The 26,830-nt window shown below is 35.1% G+C and overlaps 5 protein-coding genes and 1 non-coding gene across 6 annotated transcripts; 4 read left to right on the top strand and 2 right to left on the bottom strand.

Annotated features, from left to right (window-relative positions):
- Nucleotides 1–2,791: 2,791 nt before the first annotated feature.
- Nucleotides 2,792–4,767, top strand: Phum_PHUM200880 (uncharacterized protein; the record flags this gene model as incomplete). The annotated part of the gene is made up of 3 exons (XM_002425397.1): nucleotides 2,792–2,935; nucleotides 4,061–4,324; nucleotides 4,738–4,767. The coding sequence occupies 3 exons, from the start codon at nucleotides 2,792–2,794 to the stop codon at nucleotides 4,765–4,767; spliced, it is 438 nt and encodes a 145-aa protein (XP_002425442.1).
- A 5,253-nt stretch (nucleotides 4,768–10,020) lies between these two features.
- Nucleotides 10,021–12,850, top strand: Phum_PHUM200870 (Nuclear pore complex protein Nup88, putative; the record flags this gene model as incomplete). Its single annotated transcript, XM_002425396.1, has 5 exons — nucleotides 10,021–10,047; nucleotides 10,462–10,746; nucleotides 10,803–11,622; nucleotides 12,394–12,578; nucleotides 12,686–12,850. The coding sequence occupies 5 exons, from the start codon at nucleotides 10,021–10,023 to the stop codon at nucleotides 12,848–12,850; spliced, it is 1,482 nt and encodes a 493-aa protein (XP_002425441.1).
- A 1,813-nt stretch (nucleotides 12,851–14,663) lies between these two features.
- On the top strand, nucleotides 14,664–14,735 carry Phum_PHUM200860. The gene has a single exon. It is a non-coding gene; the product is annotated as a tRNA-Pro (tRNA).
- Nucleotides 14,736–14,872: 137 nt separating this feature from the next.
- On the top strand, nucleotides 14,873–15,954 carry Phum_PHUM200850 (Ser/Thr-rich protein T10 in DGCR region, putative; the record flags this gene model as incomplete). The annotated part of the gene is made up of 4 exons (XM_002425395.1): nucleotides 14,873–15,014; nucleotides 15,091–15,322; nucleotides 15,405–15,740; nucleotides 15,822–15,954. 4 exons carry the CDS (start codon nucleotides 14,873–14,875, stop codon nucleotides 15,952–15,954), a joined length of 843 nt encoding a protein of 280 aa, XP_002425440.1.
- Nucleotides 15,955–17,653: 1,699 nt separating this feature from the next.
- On the bottom strand, nucleotides 17,654–19,933 carry Phum_PHUM200840 (uncharacterized protein; the record flags this gene model as incomplete). Its single annotated transcript, XM_002425394.1, has 8 exons — nucleotides 17,654–17,804; nucleotides 17,924–18,107; nucleotides 18,391–18,634; nucleotides 18,774–18,986; nucleotides 19,101–19,256; nucleotides 19,340–19,489; nucleotides 19,579–19,749; nucleotides 19,877–19,933. The coding sequence occupies 8 exons, from the start codon at nucleotides 19,931–19,933 to the stop codon at nucleotides 17,654–17,656; spliced, it is 1,326 nt and encodes a 441-aa protein (XP_002425439.1).
- A 4,834-nt stretch (nucleotides 19,934–24,767) lies between these two features.
- Phum_PHUM200830 (uncharacterized protein) lies at nucleotides 24,768–26,084 on the bottom strand (the record flags this gene model as incomplete). Its single annotated transcript, XM_002425393.1, has 3 exons — nucleotides 24,768–25,231; nucleotides 25,417–25,551; nucleotides 25,997–26,084. 3 exons carry the CDS (start codon nucleotides 26,082–26,084, stop codon nucleotides 24,768–24,770), a joined length of 687 nt encoding a protein of 228 aa, XP_002425438.1.
- Nucleotides 26,085–26,830: the final 746 nt, after the last annotated feature.

Raw genomic sequence — 26,830 nt, 5'->3', positions numbered from 1 at the left:
TTCCCTCCTCCCTCCCTCGACGGAATTTCTTTTGCTTTGGTTAACTTAATTTTTGCATTAAAACTGTCGTCTAGTCGGAGATACTAAAAATAATAATTTTAGTTAACCGTTGAAAATGTTTTTCAAGTTCGCGATTCCCATTAAAGCTGAATGATTATTATTATTATTATTATTACTTCTTTCTCTTTCTAACCCTTTTCTATCCCTCTCACTCTTTCTCTCTCCCTTCATCCTTCCTTTTATTATTTAAAAAAAAAAAAAATTGTCAGGAATGCCGTCGAATGAATTTGACGCGTTTAATTTATGCTTGTCTTGTGTTGTCAAGTTTTTTTAAAAAAAAAAATTAAATTTCGTATATTATTATTTTTTGTTTGTTGCGTTTGTTTGTTTGTTTGTTTGTTTGCGTGTGTCTTGCGATTGAAATTAAATGAGAAAAAAAATATGGCGGGAAAAGTGTGTGAGAGAGAGAGAAAGTATTTGTTGTTTGGTACGGTCGTGATGTGAAAACAAGAAATCAGATCATCCATCCGTAAACGATGAAATTTTCCAACAGCGGGTTTTGGAAAATTCACAAACAAATTATCTGTTTCGGATTTTTTTTTTAACAATTTTTTTTTTTTTTTTTGTTAAAAATCAATTTTCTTTGTTTGTTTGTTTGTCTGTTTCAAAAAAAAGGAAAAAAAAAAAAAGAAATGTGAAATGGCGTGGAAAAAATTTTAAATTAAAATAAAATAATAATAATAATAACGAGGTTTTTTTTATTTTGAGGGGAAATAAAGGAGGAAAGAGAAGGGGAGAAGGGGGAGAGAGAAAAGAGGGAATGTCAAAAAAAGAGAGAAAAAAAATTGGCGTTCGGTAAATAATTAAGTTCATAATAAAATTTACTTTTAAGTTTTTTTACGTCGGTCGGTTCAAGTTTTTCCCATTTTCACTCACGATGAAAACCCTTTTTTTTTTTTTTACCGAAAGGAAAATAAAAAAAAAGAGGAAAAGAAAAGAAATTGATAGAAACAAAAACGAAAAAAAAAAAAAAAATTAAATTTTCCAAAGCTTTCCCCGTAGCAAAAAAAAAAGAAAATAAGGTGAAAGGTAAAGTGTTAAATCAACTTTTTGCTCTCGTCAATGCGTCTCTTGCTAGTAATTTGAATATATTACATTTTTTTTATACATTTTGAAAAAAAAAAAAAAAATGTGTAGTCAATTTAAAAAATAAAAAGAATGGGATGAAAAAATGGGAGAAGGAAGAGGGGGTGAAAGGGAGTGAAAGGAAGAGAAAAAGGTAAAGGAAAAGTAGGAAAAAGGATCAGGAAAAAAAAAAGAAAAGAAAAAATATGTTTTACAAAAAAAAGGAAAAAAAAAAGGATTTATAAATAATAAAAGAGATTGTACCCTGGGTGAACCTTTTCCGTCGGAATTCTGTCAAAATTTACCCCCTTCCACCCTTTTCACCCTTCACCTCCCCTAACCTTCAAACCCTACCTATGGAAAAAAAAAACTATTTTTTTTCCAGTTTTTCTATTTGCTCCGAACAATAATTTTTCATTGATTATTTTTTGTTTTTTTTTTTTTTTTGTTTTGAAATGGAATGATATTATTATTATTATTATTCACGAAAATTTCGTAGTTTTTTTTTTTATTCTCGTTTTCTAGAACTTTCTATACGGAAAATAAAAAAGAGGGAGGGAAGGAGGAAGGGAGGAAGGGAAAATGTAAAGGAGGCGGTTCCCGTCACTTTTTTAAAATGTTATTTCTGTTGTTTTCAAAATCCTTTAAAGGGGGACGGGGTGGGGGAGGGAGTGAAAGAAAAAAGGGGGGAAATTTTTTTTTTTAATTTGTCGTTTTTCTTCTTCTTTTTCTTCTACTGTCGTCTGCTGTCCTTCTTTCCCCCCCTCCCTCATTTTGTATTTTTTTTTCTTACTCCCTTTCATTATTTCATTCCCGAAAAAAAAGAAAGAAAGAGAGGAAAGGTGGTGCGGAGGAGGAGGTTGGGGGGCATTAAATATACAAATACAAAAACTCTTAAAATTTATTTAGGTGCAAAAAAAAAAAAGTTTTTTTTTCGGACGGGGAAAACTTTAAAAAATATAATTTTTAATAACGTCTTAATTGTTTAAAATATTTTACGTGTCAACTTCATTAAAACGTCACGCTGTAGTTTTTCATTAAAGTGACAAAAGTTTTCCGTCTCTCTCTCTCTCTCTCTTTTTTTGCGACTCCATTTTTTTTTAATTCTCCCCAAACGTCAACTATACATATACATTAATTAGCGTGTGAAGAAGCCGCAACTATAAGATTGGACGGTTCAAGTATATCCGGTTTCTTACACTCACTCTCTCTCTCTCTCACTCACTCTCACATACTCTCTCGCTCGAATTTTTTTTTTTTATAGCAAAAAGTACGACGAGTTGATGAATAAAATTATCGATCGATCGGTAGTAGAAAGAATTTCGATGACGGACCGAACGATCGACCAATCAAAAATTAGAAAAAAATTTTTTTTTTTTTTTTTTTTATTGGACGATGTTGCCGTTGACGTCATCGTATTTCGACCAATAATTTCGTCATTTGTCATCATGTGGTTTTTTTTTCTGCCCCGTTCTCTTGAATTTTCATTAATGTTTTTTTTTTCTTCTTCTTCGGAGGGGGGGGAAAGGGTGCTCGTTCGATAACCTTTGGTGGTAAAGGAAAATTTAAATCCTTTCGCGTGAAATGTATTTGGTTTCGCATAATTAAAAAAAAAAAAAAAAAATTAATAATGATGATGATAATTTTTTTCACTTTTCCTCTCCTCATGGGGAAATCATCCTTCTTCCTTTTCTGGAAGATTAACGTTAAAAAAAAAAAAAAATACTTCATTTATATTCTACTTGCTATAACGATAATTCCAAACTTTTTCCCCATCAGCGCTAAAGATAAGAAAAAACTAATGCTCCTTGTGGAAAAACAATTTCATTATTATTTTTTTTTTTTTTTTTTTAATCACCTCTCCTAGTTACCGATACACCCGGTTACCCTTTTGCCGCCGCCACCACCACCACCGCCATCACCTTGCACACTCTCAGAGCCATCTCCCTCCATTTTTTCCCTTCCGCCATTTTTAACTTTATTCACTATTTTTCATTATTATTATTATTTTCTTCTCTCCTTTTTTTCTTTTTTTTTTTCCATCGATTAAAAAAAAAATAATTTTTAATCTGCCCTCCAGTTTTCTTTCTTTCTTTCTTCCTTTCTACTTTTTTTTTTTTTTAAGTTGTTTGATTTTAATTAGTAAGAAAATTTATTAATTTTTTTCTCCTTCCTCTCCCCTCTTCCTCCCTCCATCCCTCCCCCGCATTTTCGGTTCATTTCGAAAACGAAAACGACCAACCACTTGACTCTTAAATTTTAATAAGTTTTTTACGGGGAATTTTTGGGCAAGACGTGAATTTTGTCTACGATTAAGTACGCGCGCGTTTTTTTTTTAAATTCAAAATGGAGGTGATGAAGATTAAGAAGCGAAAAAAAAAAAACAAATAATGATGATGATGATGATGAATAAACTATAATGTTTAAACTTTTATTATTATTATTATTATTATTTTTCCTTCATTTTTCTTATAACCCTTTCACACTTTACCTTTTTCTTTTGCTTTTTCAGTTTCTTTTTCGAATCTCTTCCTCTCTCTCTTCCTTTCTCTCTCTCTCTCTCTTTGAAAAAGGCGCCACGCTGATACGGGTGATTACTTTTTTTTTTCCTTTTTTTTTTTTTTAACACCCCGGCGGCATTTTTTATTTTATTTTATTTTATTTTACCCTTTTATTTAATTTAAAAATTAATTCATGGTGTCTTAACAATCGTTTATCCTCGTCGGTTAATTCCCGCCACACCGCCGCCGCCCCTCCGCCTCCTTCACCTCCTCCCCGCTCTCTCGGCGGTTTCTCTCTCTCTCTCTCTCTCCAGTAGTAGTTTTTGCGTGACGATTATTATTATTATTATTAACGTTGTTGTTGTCGTTGTCGTTACAGGAGCACGTACATCGATTTGCAAGATGTTTTATTACATAATAATGAAATACGTCAGGTGCGATTTCATCCAGGATCCCCTCAGGATAATCATTTGGTCATTTTGACATCGAACAACACGTTGAGACTTTATCAATTGCCACTGAGCGACGGGATGGGAACCGAAAAATCATCCGCTCCCGAATTCATTCGCACGTGGTTTTTGGGTCAAAGGTCGACGACGGATGGAAAAGAATGGAATTTGAGCGGGAGCAAATTACCCTTTTTGGTCGGATTGGGAGAAATGGCGGTGGATTTTGATTTTGCTCTTCCGATCGTCGAGGTGAGTCGAACCGCGGAAAAACCGAAGGGGGGGAGAGGGGGAAATTTTTTTGAATAATTTTCCTTCCACGTTAAATATTATTAATATTTTCTTACTCTCTCTCTCTCTCTCTCTCTCTCTCTCTCTCTCTCTCTCTGTCTCTGTCTTTCGAAAACGAAACGATAAATTTATTATTTATTTTCAAGTAATTGAAAAAAAATTTTTTTTATTTCACTTAAAAAAGAAATATTAACGGCGATGATGATGATGATAACGATTATAATAATAAAAAAAAAATGAGAAAGAAAGAGAGAGAGAGAGAGTGGGAGTGAGAAAAAGAAATGAGAAAATTGGAAACGACGAGAGGAAAATAAAAAAAAATAAATAAATAAATTATCAACGTAATTGATATTTGATTAAATATTACGTTCCAGATTTTTCAACGGCGGAATCAAAATTTATAGCTTTTTTATTTTTTATTTTTTAATTTCTCTCATCTTTTTCTTTTTTTTTTTTCTTTTTACCATCCAGAAGAATATTTCCCGCCTTTCATTTACATTTTCAACTTTCCTTTAAACGAAAAAACTGAAAGTGAAAGAGACGAAGCAGAAAAGAATGAAAATAGAAGAGACGAGGAGTTAGGAGTAGCACAAAAAAAAGTAATAATAATAATAATAATAATAATAATAATGTTAAAAACTGTAAAATTTTAAGCATCATTAATTTCCAACTTTTTTTTTCTTCTCTTATTTGGTCGATTGAAAACAGCAACAAATTGAACAATAAATAATTTTTTTTTTACTTGCTCCCCCTCTCTCTTTCGCCCCCCGTTTGCGCCCTCTCTCCTTTCTATCCGGAGCTTTGCCCTTCCTCCCGGGGGAAGGGAGAGGCGGGAGGCTTTACCTCCTCGCGTACGAATCGAAATCATTAAAATGTTTATCATCGTTTAATTTTCTCCATTTTTTTTCTTCTCGTCCTCCTTCTCCTTCTTCTTTTTAGGAATATTATATTCGGCATCGTTTCTGTTGCTGCCCGTTCGGTACTGTTTTGTTTCGAATGATTTTTGGCTCTTTTTTTCTGGAATCTTTTTCATCTCTCTCTGCCTTACTAGTTTATACATTTTCAGTGAGAAAGAAAAATTGTTTTTTTTTTTGGGGGGGGGGTAAAGTAATAATAATAATAGGGAAGGCCATTTCCGAAGACAACTGAAGAGCAAATGGGAACAGTAAAAGTTACATGGGCAATATCTAAAAAGAGTAAACGCATCAGATATTCACAAGAAAAGCATATGATCAACAAATCCACACTGATAGAACTGTGCCAGCTAACAAACCGGATATCATACTCAGGCATAATGCAGTGTAAGCTGATTGAAGTATCCGTGCCGGCAGAAAAAAACATCAGACAGCCAAAGAAGCAGACAAAGGCTGAAGTGGGGAGTAAAATCAGAAATGATTCCGGTCATCGGGGGAGCATCACCTGGAGCCATGCTACATCCAATAAAAGGAAATTAAAAAGAAGAAGCCATCCAGGAAATCGTACTATGTGGGACGGCCCACATTCATCGGAGAATATTATAAACAGCACCAACTTCGAAATTCGAGCATTTATCCCTAAGGAATCGTCGGGTAGAAACCTGGAATAAATGCTTAAAAACCCCGACAAATAAAAGCCTTGTCGTGTTTAAAAATGAAATAATAATAATAATAATAGCAAACAACAGAATTTAATTTTAGGTCCGTTTTTTTTTTTTTTTTTAATTATGGCAGATTTACAAGAGCGGTCGTGTCGGTAAAACGGAACGGAAAGAAAGAATCTATCAGACCGCATGAATTTCCTTCCGGAAATGAAAATTCACACGGTCTACCAATTCTAGTTGATGATACTTTAAAATTTCGCGGAGATGGGAGAAATGAAAAAGAGAGAGAAAGAGAGAGAGAGAAAGATGAAAGTGCCCCACGTAAAAAAAAAAAAAAAACTCGAAAGGGGAGAGAGTGAGAGAGAGAGAGAAAAAATACGGAGGGAGCAAGAAAATTATTTTTTTCTTGTTTTCGTTTCGATTCGTTTGAGAATGCAAGTTAAACGTTGGAATAACTTCCTGGTTACCTTTGTTTTGTTTTTTTTTTACCTTTTTTTACTTACCTTTGTCATTTTTTTCTTTCCTTTTTTTTATTCGTATATTAATTACTAAGAATTAAAAAAGTTTGTTTTCTTTCTTTCTTTTTTTTTTTTTTTTTACATTCAAATGCAAATAATTAAAATTGTAAAAAGGAAAAAAAATGAGTGTGGAAACGGATGAGGAGGGTGAGGGGGGTTGACTGCGAGGAGGTTTCGGTGAGTGAAATCCGGGTCCTCCAGGATGCTGTTGTGAAGAAGCGGACGACTCCGGGCCCGAACGGGATGCATTACGTGATTCTCGGCAAGTCTGCCGAAGTTATGGGTCCGCGCCTTTCGGTACTTTACACACCTTATGTTTGCAAACGTCGACGTTCCCCCGCCAATGGAAGGAAGCGAAGCTTGTGTTCCTTCTAAAACCGGGCCGCGACCCGTCGTCACCCAGTGCGTATCGATCAATCTGTCTTGATGTTGAGGGCAAGTTGTTTGAGCGCTTCATCGCGTCGCAGATTATCGTGCACCTTAAAAATGAGGATAAGAGGTATGGTCTTTCCTCGTACCAATTTGGATTCCGGGCCGGGCGTTCTACTACGGACGCGCTCATTCGAGTTCAAGATTTGGTGCAGGGAGCACTAAAAAGGGAGGCTTCGCCATTGCGATATCGATTGATGCCAGGCATTGCCTCTAAGATCACCCCTAGATATTTCAAGACTCCCCCTCCTTATCTCGGTTTCCTCCAGCTTTAAAGCCATATTCCGCGGAAGCGGATTCCACGAGCGTTTAATTTGGGACCGTGGAGGGCGATTTGGAAGGGTCTTGAGGCTAAGGTTGTGCCAATTTACTTGTGGGCAATAATAGAATCCTTTCCATCCGAATCGTGTTTTAGAAACCAGACGGAACTACGGGAAGGGGGGGCGTTTTCTGCGGCGTACCACAGAGGTCGGTACTTGGACTACTGCTGTGGACCATTGCATACGATGTCGGAACTGTTCTTCCTGAAGATGTATCGATCACGTGTTACGCAGATGACACTCTTCTACTGGCGATCGGTCGTGATTGGACCGAGGCTCGATAGCGCACCGAATTAGGTTCGGGTGCCAAGGTAGAGGCAATTCGTGGCATCGGTCTGCGGGTATTTTTATCGAAAAGAGAAGCCTTCGGTTTTCACCGTTCGCGGGACCCGCATCCGCGGAATCTGGTTTTAAAGCTGGAGGAAAGCGAGATAAGGGGGGGAGTCTTGAAATATCTAGGGGGGATCTTAGTGGCATTCCCTGGCATCGGTCTGCTGGTATTCTTACCGAAAAGAGAAGCCTTCGGTTTTCACCGCTCGCGACCCTCACAGACTCACTTCGGGACCCGCTTCCGCGGAATCTGATTTTAAAGCTGGAGGAAAGCGAGATAAGGGGGGGGAGTCTTGAAATATCTAGGGGGGATCTTAGTGGCATTCCCTGGCATCAGTCTGCGGGTATGCTTACCGAAAAGGGAAGCCTTCGGTTTTCACCGCTCGCGGGACCCGCATCCGCGGAATCTGGTTTTAAAGCTGGAGGAAAGCGAGATAAGGGGGGGAGTCTTGAAATATCTAGGGGGGATCTTAGTGGCATTCCCTGGCATCGGTCTGCGGGTATTCTTACCGAAAAGGGAAGCCTTCGGTTTTCACCGCTCGCGGGACCCGCATCCGCGGAATCTGGTTTTAAAGCTGGAGGAAAGCGAGATAAGGGGGGGAGTCTTGAAATATCTAGGGGGGATCTTAGTGGCATTCCCTGGCATCGGTCTGCTGGTATTCTTACCGAAAAGAGAAGCCTTCGGTTTTCACCGCTCGCGACCCTCACAGACTCACTTCGGGACCCGCTTCCGCGGAATCTGATTTTAAAGCTGGAGGAAAGCGAGATAAGGGGGGGAGTCTTGAAATATCTAGGGGGGATCTTAGTGGCATTCCCTGGCATCGGTCTGCGGGTATTCTTACCGAAAAGAGAAGCCTTCGGTTTTCACCCGCGGGACTTTCGCTCGCGGTTTTCGCTCGCGGGACCCGCATCCGCGGAATCTGGTTTTAAAGCTGGAGGAAAGCGAGATAAGGGGGGGAGTCTTGAAATATCTAGGGGGGATCTTAGTGGCATTCCCTGGCATCAGTCTGCGGGTATTCTTACCGAAAAGAGAAGCCTTCGGTTTTCATCGCTCGCGGGACCCGCTTTCGCGGAATCTGGCTTTAAAGCTGGAGGAAAGCGAGATAAGGGGGGAATCTTAAAACATCTAGGGGGGATCGTAGTGGCATTCCCTGGCATCGGTCTGCGGGTATACTTACCGAGAAGGGAAGCCTCCGGTTTTCACCGCTCGCGGGACCTGCTTCCGCGGAATCTGGTTTTAAAGCTGGAGGAAAGCAAGATAAGGGGGGGAGTCCTGAAATATCTAGGGGGGATCGTAGTGGCATTCCCTGGCATCAGTCTGCGGGTATTCTTACCGAAAAGGGAAGCCTCCGGTTTTCATCGCTCGCGGTACCCGCTTCCGCGGAATCTGGCTTTAAAGCTGGAGGAAAGCGAGATAAGGGGGGGAGTCCTGAAATATCTAGGGGGGATCATAGTGGCATTCCCTGGCATCAGTCTGCGGGTATACTTACCGAAAAGGGAAGCCTTCGGTTTTCACCGCTCGCGGGACCAGCTTCCGCAGAATCTGGCTTTAAAGCTGAAGGAAAGCGAGATAAGGGGGGGGGTCTTGAAATATCTAGGGGTAACCTTAGACTCGGGGCTTTTTTTCGCGCAACACCTGGCCGCTCTCGACTCCAAACTTCGGGCGACCAGCGCATCCTTGGGAAGACTAATGCCCAACCTCCGGGACCCGGGGGTAGTTACTAGGAAGCTCTATGAAACGGTGGTTTACTCCATAGCCCTGTACGGGGCTCCGGTGTAGGCCGAAGCCGTTTCCGAGTCTATACTCTTCAGGTGGAGAGCAATTCAGCTCCAACGGGCGCCTCTGAAGAGGATGGTAATGGTCTATAAAGATGTTGCCGCGAATGCTACTTGCGTTCTGTCGGGGACCTCTCCGCTCGATCTTCTTGCGTTGAAAGATCGCGCGCAGGGAAGATCGAGGAGGGGCGCGTTTCGTAAAGTTGTACGGGAAAAAGTTCTCGAGACTTGGCGGAAGCGGCTCGAGGACGGCCAGGAACTTTACGGGGGGAAATTGTCCGCGCGCTGGGTTCGCGGTTACCTGAAAGGGTGGGGCGTAAGCACGGAGCGTTGTCCTTTCCGCTCACGCAAATATTAATGGGATACGATGTCATTGGCTCGTACCTTGCGCGCATTGGCAAAGGAGAAACAACGGAGTGTTGGTTCTGCGGTGCGCTTGAGGACGATGTCGGTCACACGCTTTCGGAGTACCCGAGATGGTTCGATGACAGGCAACGCCTCGTTCAAGTTATTGGGGGATCTGACCATCGGGGGACTGGTGGAGGGTCTCCTTTGAGGTCTCAGGGAGTAGTCTGCGATCTCGCGCTTGCGGAAACGGTTTTCCGGAGAAAGGAGAAAAGGAGAATTGTGAACGTGAGCGTGAGATACTCGGGATCCACCGCCTACAATCGAATAAGCGGCGACAAAGAAAGTGCGAATGAATGAATGAGTGAATTTTTTTTTTTTTTTTTCGTACATCATTATCATCATATTTAATAGGGTTGTGCATTGTGTATTGTATTGATGGGGGTATCACAGTTGGGTGGAGCGGATCTCTGCGGCGGCTACGCCGGTGGGAGAATCGCTCTCACCCTCGCAAGTGCGGATCTGATAGTTCCGTCTTGGGTGGGGGGTTGAGGCTGAAATGCGGGTCATACTCCTGCGACCGCCCCTCCTCCCCGGGAGAAAAAATCGCACTGAAGCACATCCGGGAGTTTTAGTTGGGTAAAGGCCTCGGCTGAGTCCCACACTCTCCCTGCTACCGGGTGCGGAGGTTAGTGCGAAATGCATTTCTCCTGGGTTATCAAAAAAAAAAAAAAAAAAAAGACGGATGAGGCGGATGCAAACGCATAACGAATTTTAATTTTTTTTTGTTTTTACCAACAGGATAACGAGGCGAACGGTAAGAAGACGAAAAACGAAAATTTAAACGAAATAGCATGGCCGGCTGTATTACTAAGAGGAAACGGAGATATTTGTTATTTGGCCACGACATTGGATCCCGGTAAAAAGAGTAAATTCGAGGGTCCTTTGGTCATGTATCCTCCGGCCGATGACAATTACGGAGTGGAAGCTTGTTCGATATTGGTTTTAGACACGGTTCCGAACGTCGTGGTTGTCGCAACGTCTTCCGGAACGTTATATCATTCCGTCATGTTGAAAATCGACGAGGTATGACGACGACGACGTTCTTCGCGATTCGGCGAAGATGAAATTGGAAAAAGTAGACAATTTATATATTTATTTATTTTCAGAAAAGCGTCACGTCGACGAGTTCGTCTCACGCTCTTTACGTATTAGAATCCGTGGAATTAGAATTGGGTTTGCAATTGAACGACGATGATCCCTCGTACACGTGTCCGATTTTTTTACACAAAGACCCGATGTCGAGGTGGAAGTACTACAGTTTTCACAACACGGGTTTCCACGCCGTTTCCATTAGGTTCATATCGGACATTGAAAATTTTTTAGAAAAATCAACAGGCGATAGTTTTCAAACGGATCAACATTCGATCGTAGAATATTTGGTGTGCACTCGAACGAACGCGACTCCGACGTTGCCCGTTTTGGGTTTCACCATAATACCCACGACGAACGTGATACTGGCATTTTTATCCAACGGTGACGTAATAAGTTTACCGTTGAAAATATCGGAAATAATAACTCATCCGAAAATACTCCTGGACGATGTCGAAACGATAGAAGACAGCAGGAGCAGTCCGCTCAAAAAACTCCTACAGGAACCCTTTAGCGTTCACATAAAAAACGTGTTGAACAGAAACGTGAATCAACCCTTGGTCAAATTGGATAAAACGGTCAATTTATCGCCGCAAGAATCCCTGGACCTGATAAGCAGAACGACGAATCTTCTCCGCAAAGAATATTTCAATAAATTTCAAACTGTGAGAGACGAAATAGAGCAGAGGGTGACGTTGTTGACGTCGTTGCTGTCTCTTCACAGGGAAGAATTGAAACAGCTTGAAATGGAAAAAGGAAAACTCAAAGAAGTCGCGGAAAAATTGGCGGAAAAATACGAGGAAATCAAAGGTGGGTTATAGGAAGGAGTGATAGAGGAAGGGAGGGAAGGAAGGAAGAAAGGAGTGATAGAGGGAGGGAGGGAAGGAAGGAAGAAAGGAGTGATAGAGGAAGGGAGGGAAGGAAGGAAAAAAGGAGCGATAGAGGAAGGGAGGGAAGGAAGGAAGAAAGGAGTGATAGAGGAAGGGAGGGAAGGGGTAACAGAGAGAGGGGAGAAGGAAGGAAGAAAGGAGTGATAAAGGGAGGGAGGGAAGGAAGGAAGGTAGAAGTAATAGAGGGAGGGAGGGAAGGTTGGAAGGAAGAAGTAATAGAGGGAGGGAGGGAAGGTTGGAAGGAAGGAAGAAAGGAGCGATAGAGGAAGGGAGGGAAGGAAGGAAAAAAGGAGCGATAGAGGAAGGGAGGGAAGGAAGGAAGAAAGGAGTGATAGAGGGAGGGAGGGAAGGGGTAACAGAGAGAGGGGAGAAGGAAGAAAGAAAGGAGCGATAGAAGGAGGGAGGGAAGGGGTAACAGAGAGAGGGGAGAAGGAAGGAAGAAAGGAGTGATAGAGGAAGGGAGGGAAGGAAGGAAGGTAGAAGTAATAGAGGGAGGGAGGGAAGGTTGGATGGAAGAAGTAATAGAGGGAGGGAGGGAAGGTTGGAAGGAAGGAAGAAAGGAGCGATAGAGGAAGGGAGGGAAGGAAGGAAGGAAGGAGTGATAGAGGGAGGGAGGGAGGGAAGGAAGGAAAAGAGGGAGGAGGAATAAGGAAAAAGGCTTTACATTTTTTTTCTCTTTCTCTAATTTCAGACAAACAGAAATCGATAAACGAAAGAATCGAAGTCATGTTTAATTCCGTCCTTCAATTGGATCCCATAGAATCTATCGCGGAGAAAAAAATGAAAAACGAATTGATAGCGGTCAAAGACGAAGTTGAAAATTTCAAAGAATCCATACGAATGGTCAAAAAACAATTGGATTATCAATGGTTCAAGGTGAGACCCCCCCCCACCGACACCCGGTGGAAAGAACGAATCCGTTCGTTGGGTAAAACGATATTCGAACGTGATGAGAATTTTAACCATTTTTCTAATTTTTGCAGAAAGAAGAAAGAAAACAGGAAAAGCATAACAAAAACATTCAATTGGGTGGAAATCAAATAGAAACAATAAGAACGAGTTTGAATAAATCCTCCATGGAAATCGGTGACCTCGTCAAAGTGATAAACGCTATCAAAAAACAATTGAACATAACGGATGCGTGTTGAAGACATTTTCTTTTTTTCGATTTCTCAAACTATTAATACAATATCAGTCGAGTTTATCGTAAAACATGATAATGTTGTAAACAACAAACAATCGTTTCGAAACAATTTTTTTGACCGTTAATTTTTTAATGATTGTTCGATTTTGTATTATTGATAAAAACAAAAAATTCACAAGTCACGATTGTTTGTTTGTTTGTTTGTTCGTTCGTGTGTCGCATAACGTGCGGTCGTATGTACATAAAATTTTTTTTTTTTTTGTTTTTTCCTTTTCATTTTTGACTTTAATAATAAATTGAATGTAGTTTTTTAATTTTTTTTACTATTATTATTATTATTATTATATTCTAATGTAATTTTTATCATTATTATCACTTATAAGTATAATTATTGTATAGAAAAAAAAAAAAAGTTGAATTTTTATGTATCACTATGTATTTTTGTAATAAAAAAAAAAATTTATGAAATATAAAACATTGAGACAAAAATTTTATTCGAAACTGTTTATTACACATAACCTACTCATGAGAAATTTTTTTCGAAATGTTTATGTGTTACTACAATAAGAAATAATCAATTCATGTAAGTAAATTAATAAATGATGTTATTTAACTAGAAGAACACATAAAATAAATCATATTATATAAGAATAAATGTGTGAGACAATCGAATTACATTTATTATAATAATAAAAAAGAAAAAATTTTGTTTGTCGAGATGACATGTTTACAAAATAAATGTTTTTTATCTCAATTATTTATTGTTACCTTTTTGTGTTTAACCTTTGAGGTCGATGACATTCGACGTTGGCATGCTGTACATAAAACTAAAAATTCATAATAATAATAATTATTTTTGATGTGATAAAAAATTTTAATCAAAATGAATCATTTGACAGTATGGAGAATGGAGGAAGAATGGGAAAACAAAAAAAATTGTTAAAAAATTAATTAAATTTTTAGTTAAAACGCACAAAATAAACATTTAAGTGATTTTCAATTATTATTATTATTATTTAAGTAAAGGAATCACAAGAAAATAGAGAAAAAAATTAAGAAGAAGAAAAAAATCACAATTTTTTAACAAGGTGAGGTTATGTATGAAAACGCGACGACGACGTTCTATTTAAAATAAAATCACAAAATGTAATAAATAATAATAATAATAATAATATTTGTGTTCAAATTTGGCAAAAGTTAAAAAACAAAAACACTTTTTCAAGGTAATCAATGATAAAAATTTATAAATGTTTGTTTAAATAATAAAACGAAAACATTTTAACTTGAGGGAAAAAAAAAAAAGTCACCTGACTCGTACGTAAAAAAAAAAAAAAAAACAACTACTACGATGATCTTGAAAAAACAAAAAAAAAAAAATTAAAAAATAATAATAATGTAAAACTTTTTTTTTTTTCATTCGTTAATAAAAAATAACAGAGTTAATAACAATAATTAATTGTGTAATTAAAAGAAAAAGGAAACGGGACGACGTCATTAAAAGTTTTTATTTTTATTTTTTTCTAAATAATTTTTTAACGGTTTTTGTTTGTTTTCATCTATGTTCAATATGTTTTTCTTAATTCATCTCATGTTTTTTTTGAGTGCATAATTTTTTTTTTTTTGGATACCATTAAATAAATAAGGTAAATAGAAAAAAAATAGAAAAATTTATTTTAATAATAATAATAATAACAATAAACAACAACAACAGCAACAAGAAAAAAAAAAAATTTATTTTGTTTATAACGATGACGTTGTTGTTGTTGTTGTTTATGCTCGGCGGTCAAATATAAACATTTTTGCTCAATGTCATCACCGGCCTGATGGTCTAGGGGTATGATTCTCGCTTCGGGTGCGAGAGGTCCCGGGTTCAAATCCCGGTCAGGCCCAGTTGATTGTAAAATTTTTTTTTTTTTTTTTTTCCTCGCACATTATTAATTTTTTTTTTTCTTCTTCTTCCTCCCCCCCCCCCTCCCCCTCATTCCCCGTAGCAGGAGGTACGTCATCGGTGCAAGAAGAACTCGTCATGTGCATACTATTCATAAAATTTTTAAAATCCGCAAAAATCGGAGAATTTAAATTCATATTGGCAACGAATAGAGATGAATTTTTCAAAAGGCCTGGAAAACCGGCACATTTTTGGGAAGAAGATGGAAACATATTCGGAGGTATAATTCGCGAGATTCGTAACGTACCTTCCAAACGCTCTTTATTCGACTTTTTTTTTTTTTGTCAAAATTTCAGGTAGAGACATGACAGAAAATAAATCAGGTGGAACTTGGTTGGCCGTTTCTAAAAAGGGTAAAATCGGTGTTTTATTAAACGTGTCGCAAAAATCAAATCCCGATAAATTGGGTCGAGGATTTTTAGTTGCAAATTTATTAAAAACTCCATTGACGACAAAAGAATACATGGAAATATTAAAAATCGAAAAAGAACTTTACAATACTTATCATTTGGTATCAGCAGAATTCAGGTGAGTTAAATCGTGATACCTGCAAATCACGGTGGATTTATATCATCGATCCCTCCTCTCCTTTTTTTTTTTACTTTTCCAGTCCCCAAGGAAATTTATTACATTATTCGAATGGTAAAAGTAACGAAAACGTAATAACGGAAATAGATAGCGAAGTATTTGCATTGAGTAACAGTTCGATGGATTCGCCATTTCAAAAAGTTATCAAAGGTAAACAAATATTCAACGATATTTGTTCAAAATATAAAACAATAAAAGATAAAGATAAACTCATATCTGAACTATTGACCTTTTTAAAATGGGATGAAAAACATTATCCCGATACCGTCATCGATTCATTCAGTCACATACCTGAAAAAATAAAACCTAATTACAGTGCTATCTTTGTTAAAATTCCAACTTCTTATTATGGAACGAGGTAAGAAGATTTTTTTTTTCTCTATTTGTATGACGTCATATTCTCTATCCTTATCATCGATGACGTTTACTATTTTTTTAGAACTCACACGATTATTCTCGTCGATTGGGAAAATAAAGTAGAATTTCACGAATGGACGCTCGAAGAACCCATACTATCGCAAAATGATAGTAAATGGATCGAAACCCATGAAAAATTTAGTTTTGAACTTTGACCCCATTTAACTAACATTATTATTATTATTATTATTTATTTTATTCCATATGTGAAAACTACTACCATGATGATAATAATAATAATAATAAATTTTGATTGTTGTTAAATATAAATAAATTTATTTTGTTAATAAAAACTTGGAACTTGTTTGTTTTCCTTTTTTTTTTTTTTTGTTAACCCGCGAGAAATGAATTTTGAACTAACCTCCCCACCCCACCCCCGGTAGCAGGGAGAGTGTGGGGGACTCAGCCGAAGAAGCCACTACCAAGAAAACAAAAAAAAAAGAAAAAAAAATGAAGAAAGAAATCCAATACAACTAACGTCGACAAATAAATAAATAAATAAAAATTAAAACGCAAAAAAAAAAAATTACAAATTTATATTTATGAAAAAAAAAAAAAAAAAAAAAAACAAAAACAAACGAACAAACAAACAAACAAACCAAAAAAAAAAAAAAAAATTTGTAAATTGATATACAACAAACGTCAACGACCCGATTAAAAAACAAAATTATTTTCACGAATTTTTTTTTTTTTTAATGAAAATAAAAACCGAACCAAATTTTTTTTTAATTTTTCCTTACCCGCCCCCCTCTTTCCCTTCCCCTCGTAATTTTTAATCCGATCGGCGCGGCCCTTCCCTCTTTTTAAATTTTGCCGCCATTTTTTTTTTTAAGTACTTTTGCTCATCTTATATATATATATATATATATATATATAGTAATAATAATAATAATAAATGCAATTTTATTCGATTTGAAAGGGGAAAAAAAAAAAAAAAAAAAAAAAAAAACGGAAAAACCGTAAAGCATCCGGAAAGACTAGACGAAGATGTTAATAATAATAATAATAATAATAATAATAACAACAAAATATCATTTTAAAAAAAAAAAACGTTTGATTAATACAATAAGTACGAAAATTCTCCATCTTTTTTTATTTTTTATTTTTATTATTAAATATAAATGCAAATCAATCAATCACGGAAACGATAAACTGCGAGACCGGAAATAAAAGTTAAAAAATTTTCAAACCCCCCCCCCACCCCATACCACCCTCGCTCCACCCCTAACCCTAACTTTTAAAAAAAAATGCACAACCTCTCGAATGACGATAATAATAATAATAATAATAATAATAACGGGATTCAAGTACTATTACGCGAATTACAATTTAAATTTTAAAAAAAATGATCATTCCATTATTATTATTATTATTATTATTAAAATAAATAAATAATAATAATAATAATGATAAATAAATAAATAAAAACATTAAGTACCAATGATAATGATAATATTGATCCGTTCTTGGTAAAATCTTTCAAACCTTACAGAAAAGGTTTTCATTTTTAAAATAAAAAATTATTTTCGTTTTTCCAACGAAACAACCAACCGATCGATCGATCGATCCATATATCGATCGATCGATCGATCGATAAAATTAAATATAAAAAAATAATAATAATAATATTAATTAAAAACAAATTACAAAAAAAAAAAAAAAAAAAAATAATACAAAATAATAGATAGATTGTAAATAAAAAATAATAATAATAATAATAAATAGACCGTTAAAGTGTGTGTTTGTATGGGCGCGCGCGTGTGAGTGTGTACGAATTAAAATTTTTTTTTTTTGTATTTTTTTTGTTTTTTGTTTTTCTTCCTGGTTTTCAATTCCTTAAATCCTTGATCGCCATCAACTGGCCGTGTTGTTGTACACAGGTCTGCCGGCAAGTTCCAATAAGTACCTGTCTGGATGATCGACCCATTCGGCCGCGTTTATTTTCACGACCCTTTGTTTTTCCGCTTCTTTTATTTCCCATTTTTTAATTTCCAATTGTGCTTCCCTGAAGGTCAATCATTCAAACAAACCCCAAGCAAACCAAAAAAGAAAAGAAAAGAAAAATTAAAATCGAATGAATGAATGGGGAGGGGGAGAAGGGGGGGGCGGGAAAAATCAAATCACCTTTGCTCGGGTTTTCCGCATCCCCAAACTTCAACGCTTATCAAATGATAAGGGATTTCCTTGTACGTCACCTTGTTGAAATCTTCGTTTACGACTATGGCGGGTTTCCTAGGATCGGAGCCTGCTCGGATCCCTTTCGGGTACCCCCTAATACTCGTGTTTAAATATAATATTTTCGGACCACCTGAACAAAAAATGAGGAAAAACATCTTAATTCGTTTGTTTCCTATCTCTCTATTAATAACAATAATAATAATAATTCTTATTATTTTTTTTGTTTCTTCAAGGTTTCTCCCTCTCTCTCGCGCACGCGCGCGAACGGGTAAAGGTCGCGTTTTTTTTTTATTCCTTTTACGTTTCTCAAAGGTCACGACCAAATTTTTTACTATTTTTTTTTCCGCCTCCTTCTTCGCAAAGAACGCGTGCAAAATTTTTTTTTATTTTTTGATTCCCCCTTTTCAACTTACGCTCGATGACGTGATATTCTGGCAATAGCTGCATGATGACACAGTTTTCTTCTCCTCTGTACTGGTGAGATTCCTTCCATTCCGAACTAGAACCCAACATGAATTCGACTCCTCCCTCGCCCCTCAGAAAAACGAGCGTGGCTCCCCTGTAATTAAGTACGTGAGTCAAAAACCGATTGGCTCCGAGTCCTTGTGAATTACTGTTGTACAAAGGGACCCAATGCGATGGAAAAACCGAGCCAATCTAAATAAAAATAAAAAAAATTTTTTACAACCGCTCGAACAAAGTTGAAGTTGTCGATTACGCAAAAAAAAAATTCGAAGGGGGAGGAGGGAGGGGAGGGGAAAGGAAACAAAGAAAAGAAAAAAAAAAAAATTCAAACCATTTTAACGAGTATGAGATGACTGCTTTGCGATGTGATACCGTTCGAACTCGTCGATGGAGTCAATTGCTGTGGTTTCGTGAACAGAGGAGGTAACGAGGTCGCCAGCAACCATACTTGACTTAGGGGAAGACTAACGGAAGAATTATCACCGGAACTACTCGTCGTAAATGTAAAAGACTTGTCCAAAACGGGAGTCGTCAATTCTAAACCCTGGACGCGATGACGACACGAAAACAAACAAACAAACAAATAAAAACATTTTATTAAAATAAATTAACCCGGTAAAAAAAAGAAAATGGAAAATGAAAAACCACTTTACGTTACCACTTGCTCCGTTTGCGTAACGTTTTGTCCGGCCGTTCTATAAGCCGTCGTAAGTACATGCACCACGTATTTGTGAACGCCGGAAACGAGTTTGGGACAGTGAACGCCCAACCAATGTGCAGCAAACGGAACGGAAACGTTTTCTTTTCTGTGAAACTAAAAAAATTTCCCGATGTCCCCGAACGGATAAATAACAACAGTAATGATGATAATAATAATAATAATGATGATAGACTTACGGTCGAGTCGATAACGGCTTGAACCGTCCTGTATATTTTTATACACGTTTGAGCACCTTCCGGGTAATGATCCATCGCTAACTTATACGCCGTCATTATCAAATCCCTGTAATTTTCTCTACTGATTTCCGGATTGCAAGCTGCGAACATCTGTAAAAAAAACAACAACAACAAACTCGGTGGAGGTTCGGTTTGTTCGTTCGTTTGTTGAACAACAAACAAAAAAAAAAAAAACAAACCTTAACGTAAACTTCGATGAGAGACTCGTCGGAAATGACGGATAACAATTTGTCTACTTGTGACTTGAATGCGGATTGAGATATCCTGTCGACCGTCGTGGATCCCGACGAGTAGTGTAGGTAACCGAAGAGCCTCAGGGATAAATCTGGATACCTCGGAAACAGAGTGCTCTGAAAATTTAATTTTTTTTTTTTTTGGTTTTTTTTTATACTTTCGAGACAACAACAACAAAAAAAAAGTCATAAACAGAATCGATGTGTCGATTCCCGTAAGTTTCATTCCGGAAATTATGCTCACGGTAAATGCACGGCACGTGATACCCTGTACGGAATCTTCTTCCACGCTCTTCTGCATTAGTATCTGCAACAACAACAACAACAACAACAATCAGAAAATTAAAAAAATGAATATGAATGAGATTTTTTATTCAAAGACATGTTTCTCTATTATCTGTGATAATTAATTATTCTTAAATTATTATAAATAAAAAAAAAACCAGAAATGACTTTATAAAAAAACCGGAAACAATCACAACAACAACAAAAACAAACAAGAAAACAAACAATTTTTCCATTTAAAAAAAAAACAACAAAAAAACAGCAAACGAACTTCATTCATCATAAAATAAATCACCATCATCATTATTATTTCTTGTTTTTTTTTTTTTTTTGTTTTTACCTTTTTAGCAGAAGAAAAAATTTTATCGAAGTTCATTTTACCACAACTAACTCGCGATAACTATACCAAACGATAATAATAATAATAGTAATAATAAAAACCCGCGATTTCGATTTCGTACACGTTCGATCGATCGATCGATCTATATAGGATTCCAGGTGTGTGCGTGTGCGTGTGCGTGTTTGCCTACGGTTTGATTACTAAGCATTCGCTTACTATTTAACCTTTACATTTCCCTCCCGAATTTCGATCATGTGACTAAAAAAAAAATGAAAAAATGAAGAAAGAAGAAAACAAAACCTTCCCACGCCTGCCTGCCTGCCTCTCTCTCTCTCTTTCTTACTTTCTCTTTGGGAAAAAAGAAAAACTTTTCAATACGAAATCGATTTACCCCCTCCCCTTTCCCCCCACGAAACCATTATTCCATCGGGAAAATTTTTTTCGTGTTTTCCTCAACGATAACAAATTTACTTAAAACAACCGCCACAACAACAACAACAACAACCGCAACAACGATAAATGAAAAAAAGTTTTAACAAATTTTTATTTTGCGCACCAGATCGACCGACATTACCGAAGAAAGCAGAAGAAAAAAAAAAAATTTGGTAAAACCTGGTGAAACTTTATCGTTTTTTTTTTTTTTTTTTTTTTTTTTGATACCTTATCAATTTCTTTCGTAAACATAAACGTACAAAAATTTCCTTTAAAAAGAAAATTTTTATTTTTCAATACAAACCTCTCTCTCTCTCTCTCTCTCTCTCTCTCTTAATTTCAAATCCGGAAAATTGTTATTATAAGCTAACGACGGAAATAAATAAAAAAAAAAAAAACAAAAAAAACTTTCGAAACTTCCTTCGCACTTGAAAAAAAAAAAAAATAATAATAATAATAATTAACGAAACCAGAAGAAAACACGTTTAAGACAAAATGAAGGAGAAGAAGAAGAAGAAAAAGAAGAATTAAAAGCAGAAGACAAATTAAAATAAAAAAAAAAAAAAAACAAAGTCGCGAGGATTTCACCTGTTAAGTCAACAAAATAAAAAATTTAACTTTAACACCTGAAGCATCATAAATTCAAACAAAACAACAACAACAACAATAATAATAATAATAATAAAATCCACTCGATTTAAAAAAAAATAAAATTTCAATTTTTATAATAATAATAATAATAATAATAATTGATTTTTTTTTTTATTTTCCCAAGCGGCGCTTTCACTTTTTATCCAGTTTACCCGACTCAACAACAAAATTAAAATTTTCTTTTCACATCAGGAGAGAGAGAGAGAGAGAGAGAGAGAGAGAGAAACAAACGGGAAAAACAAACAACGAATGAAATTTCTTATTCGCAAAGACTTGAAACGTGCGTGTGTGCGTGTGTGCGCGCGTGTGTGTATCGAAATAAACGCGAACCAAAACTGACCATTCTTCATCTTCATCTTCTTCTTCTTCTTCTTCTTGTTTTTGACCTCGACAATCTCTCGATCGATGGACTGGCTAACTGCCTGACTTGGCCTGGCCTAAACTTTTTTTTATTAAAAAATTCGACTTGTTGCCGCGGCGGCGGCGGTGATGGTGACCACCATCACCATCACAACCATAACCACTCGTACTCTCGACAAACCAAAATCTTTCGTTAACTTGTTTGTTGTTGTTGTTGTTGTTACTTCTTTTGGAGGAAAAAGCAGGTGTTTATTTTTATTTTTTTTGGTAATCAATCGAGTACCTACTAGCTAACTACTCTACGCCTTTGAAAACATATCAAGTTCGACCATTTGAATGCTTTCCGTTACTACCTCCGCGCATTAACACGCACACACATCCCTTCTTCTTCTTCTTCTTTACTTTTCTCTTAATCTGTGTCAGTACCAATTAAATATTTTCACTTTGACAATTAAATAAAAAATTTCAACTTTCCAACACAAATCGATAAAAGTCATCGTCATCATCATCATGGTTCACTATCGTCATTGATGGTCTATAACGCTTGTATACCTTTTCACTACTTGACTTTTTACAACACCTGAATGTGTTTCTCTCTCTCTCTCTCACTCTTACATTTATTATTATTATTATTATTATTAACATCAATCATTGGATTACATGCGACGCATAAACGTGTTTGTAAATTTTTTATTATTTTTTTTTTTTTTTAAACAGAAATTCATTCCATTTGTAACCGAAAATATTTAATAATAATAATAATAATTTACCTGAAAATTATTTAACTAACAACTAACGAAACAACGCAAAAAAAAAAAAAAAATTAAGTGAGAGAGAGAGAGACAGAGAGAGAGAAATGGAATAGGAAAAAAAAAAACAAAGACAAAAAAATTTTTTTTTCTCCCCCTCTCTCTCTCTCATTAATTTTGAAATTATTATTATTATTATTATTATTATTATTATTATTTTAAAAATCCGTGTAATGAAATATACATTCAAATATTTATTAAGTTTAAATTACAAATAAAAAAAAAATTTAAATTTAAATTTAAATTTAAATTTTTTAGTTTTAACAACCTTGATTCGATATCAATTCTCAAACAACAACAATCAATCTCACAATTTGCCAGAGGTAAACATTTAAATTTCCTCCTCGACTAAATTTACATACATGTGTGTGAGAGAGAGAGAGAGAGAGAGAGAGAGAGAGAGAGAAAGAGGAAAAAACAGTTTCACACCTGACTTACCACAATATGAAAGATAATGACAAAGAATTTTAATTATAATTATTTTTTTTTAAAGCACATAATCGATCACATGGGTTCGATTACAATGGATTCGTGTATTGAACGAGTATAATTTTTCAATCAAATCAAATTAAAAAAGTTTAATTATGTATATATTATCTTAAACCACTTCAAAGTTCCCCCCCCCTTTGTTTTTTAAACAACTAACTATTTATATTGATCTGTTAATTATAATGTCATATTAAACTTTCATTAGTATTGTTTTCGATATAATTTTTCTTTTCGTTTTCTATTGTAAATGATAAAATCAATGAGATTCGATTTCTATTTAAATTAATATTATTATTATTTTTTCAGGTATGAATTAATTAATTAAATAAGGTACAAATTTAAAATTAAACTTTTAAACAGTATGTGTGATTAATAATATAATGAAAGAACAACGACAACAGCAACAACGACAAAGAAACGAATAAAGTAAAACCAAATCAGGGTATCTATTTTTAATTTAATTCTTATTATATCATTAAATCTTATCTGATAATTGTTACCAAGAGTTATAATCACTTTTTTTTTTTTTTTGTAAAAAAATGTCTACATTTTTTCCTTAAAAAGATTTTTTTTTTTAAACAAAAGATTATGAAAGTGTAAGAAAATAATACAAATTAATTTTTACTTTATCATGTTTAATCGTTAAAGAATTTATCGAGAGAAAAAAAATTCTACTGAAAAAAAGAAAAAATGTTCATAAACATTCGACAGAAGAATGAAAAAACAATCAAATCAAATTATTTAACTTAAATAAAATAAAAATTAAAATAATATTGGCAAGTTTTGAAGGTTAGAATTAAAGCCATATGTTTTGTTCATTTTGTGATAAATGTGCCTCATTAAATAATTATCAATACAGGAAGTACGTTTAGCCAATGTTAAAAAGAAATAATGATGATGATGATAATGATGAAACAAAAGTTTCTTTTTTTTTTTTTTTTCATATAAACAACCATCAATGTTAAATTTGTTATGTTATGTATTTTTTTTTTACCATAATTGAAATGGAAAAATCGTATTTTGAATACAACTCATTAAAATTATAACGACGGAATAAAAAAATAAATAAAATTTTCTTGTAATCAATAATTATTAACAAAGACCTTGCCTTCGTAATTATTTTTAAAGCTGACATATATACATCAATGTGAGAGAGAGAGATAGATAGAAAAATAAAAAACTTACCTTGGTTAATTTATCAACTGGAATTATCGTCGTCGGGGATTTTTCCTGCATGTCCACGCCTGAATTAGTTCTAGATAAAATGGGTTTTATTATGTGCATGCTGCTGCTACTGTTACTGTGGTGATTTCCCATTTTTACAAAAAATTTAACATAAAACCATTAGTATTTTGAGCCGACAGATCACCGACTAAGGCCAGCAATATGGCGACTAAATATTTTCAACCGTTGCACAAAAAAAAACGCAGATAAAATTGTTTGAAAACTTTCGCCGTAAAAACCAAACCGCGTTTTTATTTTTTTTTTTAAGAATAGGCAACTTGCATTACATGAAAGCACATTTTTTGCCTATTTTACAAATGTCGGGCTCATTAGTACAAACAACGGACATTTTCCAATAAAAAACAAAGAAACATCTTGTTAATTAATATTTTTTCTATATTTTTTCTTTGTTTTTTTAAATAAAATAATGAGATCAAAGTTTTCCACGCATGTTTTCCACGACGATAATAAAACAAATATAAAAAAAAAAATTAAATACGAAAAGTACGGGGAGGGGGAGAGGGAAAAAATTTGTTACTTCTTATTCACGTGTTCGATTGCGTTGTATTTAATTGTAATTGACCGGAATGTATGGATGGTATGTCGACGCTTAAATTTAACATTTCAGACGAAACCTGACTGAAACCGAAAGCTTCGGAATCGTCTAAGAAAGCATCAGGTTCCTCTTGAGTATTTTCAACATTATCACCCTTTGACAAACTAACAACGGGTTCGTTCGAATCGAATATTTTCTTATTATCCGTATTTGAAAATTTAACGCTGCTTTTAATTTCCGGTTCCGTTCCGGATTGTATGTCAATATTAGCAGCCGTTCGTGATGAAAATTTCGACACGGATTCCCACGAACATTTCGATAGGGTATCTATGAGTGAAACAAATTCTTTTGTCGTTTCTATATTTGGCTTTTCCGTAACGTCGAATTTTGCATCGTACATCCACATTCCCAAAAATAAATCGAATATTTCAACGACGGAAAATATTTCCAAAACTGTAAATAATAATAATAATAATAATAATTAATTATCATATCGTTATGCGAATAGGAAATGAAAACATTTTTTTAATATTATTATTATTATTTCATTATTTAAATGGAGCATGAAATATTAACAACGAGGGGCGTTTATCGAATCATTTCGACCGTTAAAAATAATAAAAATTATTCTTTCTTACGACAAAGTAAAAATATCGTCAAATAAAAAATCATCCATTTTGTATCTTCCAAACAAAATCCATAAGTGTAATTTGTTAAATTTGACATATCGGTTAAAAGTGTTATTAAATTATCTGTTTGTACGAATAAAAGACCTTTAACCGTCAGGTACAACCATGGTAAAAAGTAATAAGGATTCGACTGTAAAAAAAAATTCATTAATAATAATAATAACAACTCTTAACTCTAAACCTCCCCCCACGAAAAACATATTTTTTTTTTTTTTTACCTTTTTTATTCCTAATAAAAGGAGTGACGTAGCTATAACGGATATTATGGGAGATGATATGACGACGAACGCCTTTAAAACTATTTCCCCCCCCCCCAAAAAAAAAAAAAATAATAATAATAAATAAAATTTTATTGATAAAGAAACAAAACGAAAACAAACAAAAATCGTTTCGGGTCATTTAAATTTTTCTTAATTTTATTTATTTATTAAAATTTTTTTTTTTCATTTCCTTTATTTATTTATTTATTTATGTATCTATTAATTCTTTTTTTAAAAATTTAAATTTTAAAAAACCGTTAAAAACTTACCGCATTTAAAATTATCCGGCGTTCCGATCGAATATAAAAACCAATAATCTTTATTTGGTATCAATGATGGCGACGATTCGTGACCCATTTCTTTGATTACTTTAAATTGTGTCTCGCATAATATAAGAGTCAACTGAAAGGCGATCGTATTAGTAATAATAATAATAATAATAATAATAATAATAATAATAATAAAAGCCAACGGCCATAGCGTGCTGGTCACACCGGTTCCCGTACGATCACCGAAGTTAAGCAGCATCGGGCGTGGTGCAAACTTGGATGGGTGACCGTCTGAAAACGCCACGTGCTGTTGGCTTAAAAGAGCAAAAAAAAAAAAAATGAGAACAAGACAAAGTAAGAACCAAAAAACAAATCTTGTTCTACTGTCGACCTGAGGCAGCTCGACGAGAACGTGAATTTCACTGCTTCTGACCCTGGCCACTCCAAAGATGTTAGTCACTGGAGCCCAGTTCAGAAGACAAATCGTTCCCATCGAATAAGATGGACTCAGGAAGACCTTCAAGAATTGATGTGGTGCTATCTTATAATAAGTGGCACCACCGAAATTCGAGTATTTGTCCCTAAGGAATCGGGTAGAAACCTCGGATAAATACTTAAAACCCCCGACAAGTAGCCTTGTCGTGTTTAATGGTGGACAATAATAATAATAATAATAAATTAATAATAATTTATTTTCCTCATGCGAAACCTTGATATTTACTTATTTATGTACACTTGGAAAGCTTAAAAAAAAAACGATTATTATTAACATCATTGATAATAATAATAATAATAATAATAATAATAATAACGATGATGATGATGATAGTGTAT

This window comes from Pediculus humanus, genomic scaffold, assembly GCF_000006295.1.
Source record: "Pediculus humanus corporis 1103172107548 genomic scaffold, whole genome shotgun sequence".
In the NCBI taxonomy this organism is placed as follows: Eukaryota; Metazoa; Arthropoda; class Insecta; order Psocodea; family Pediculidae; genus Pediculus; species Pediculus humanus.
This window is presented reverse-complemented; position numbering and strand designations above follow the sequence as displayed.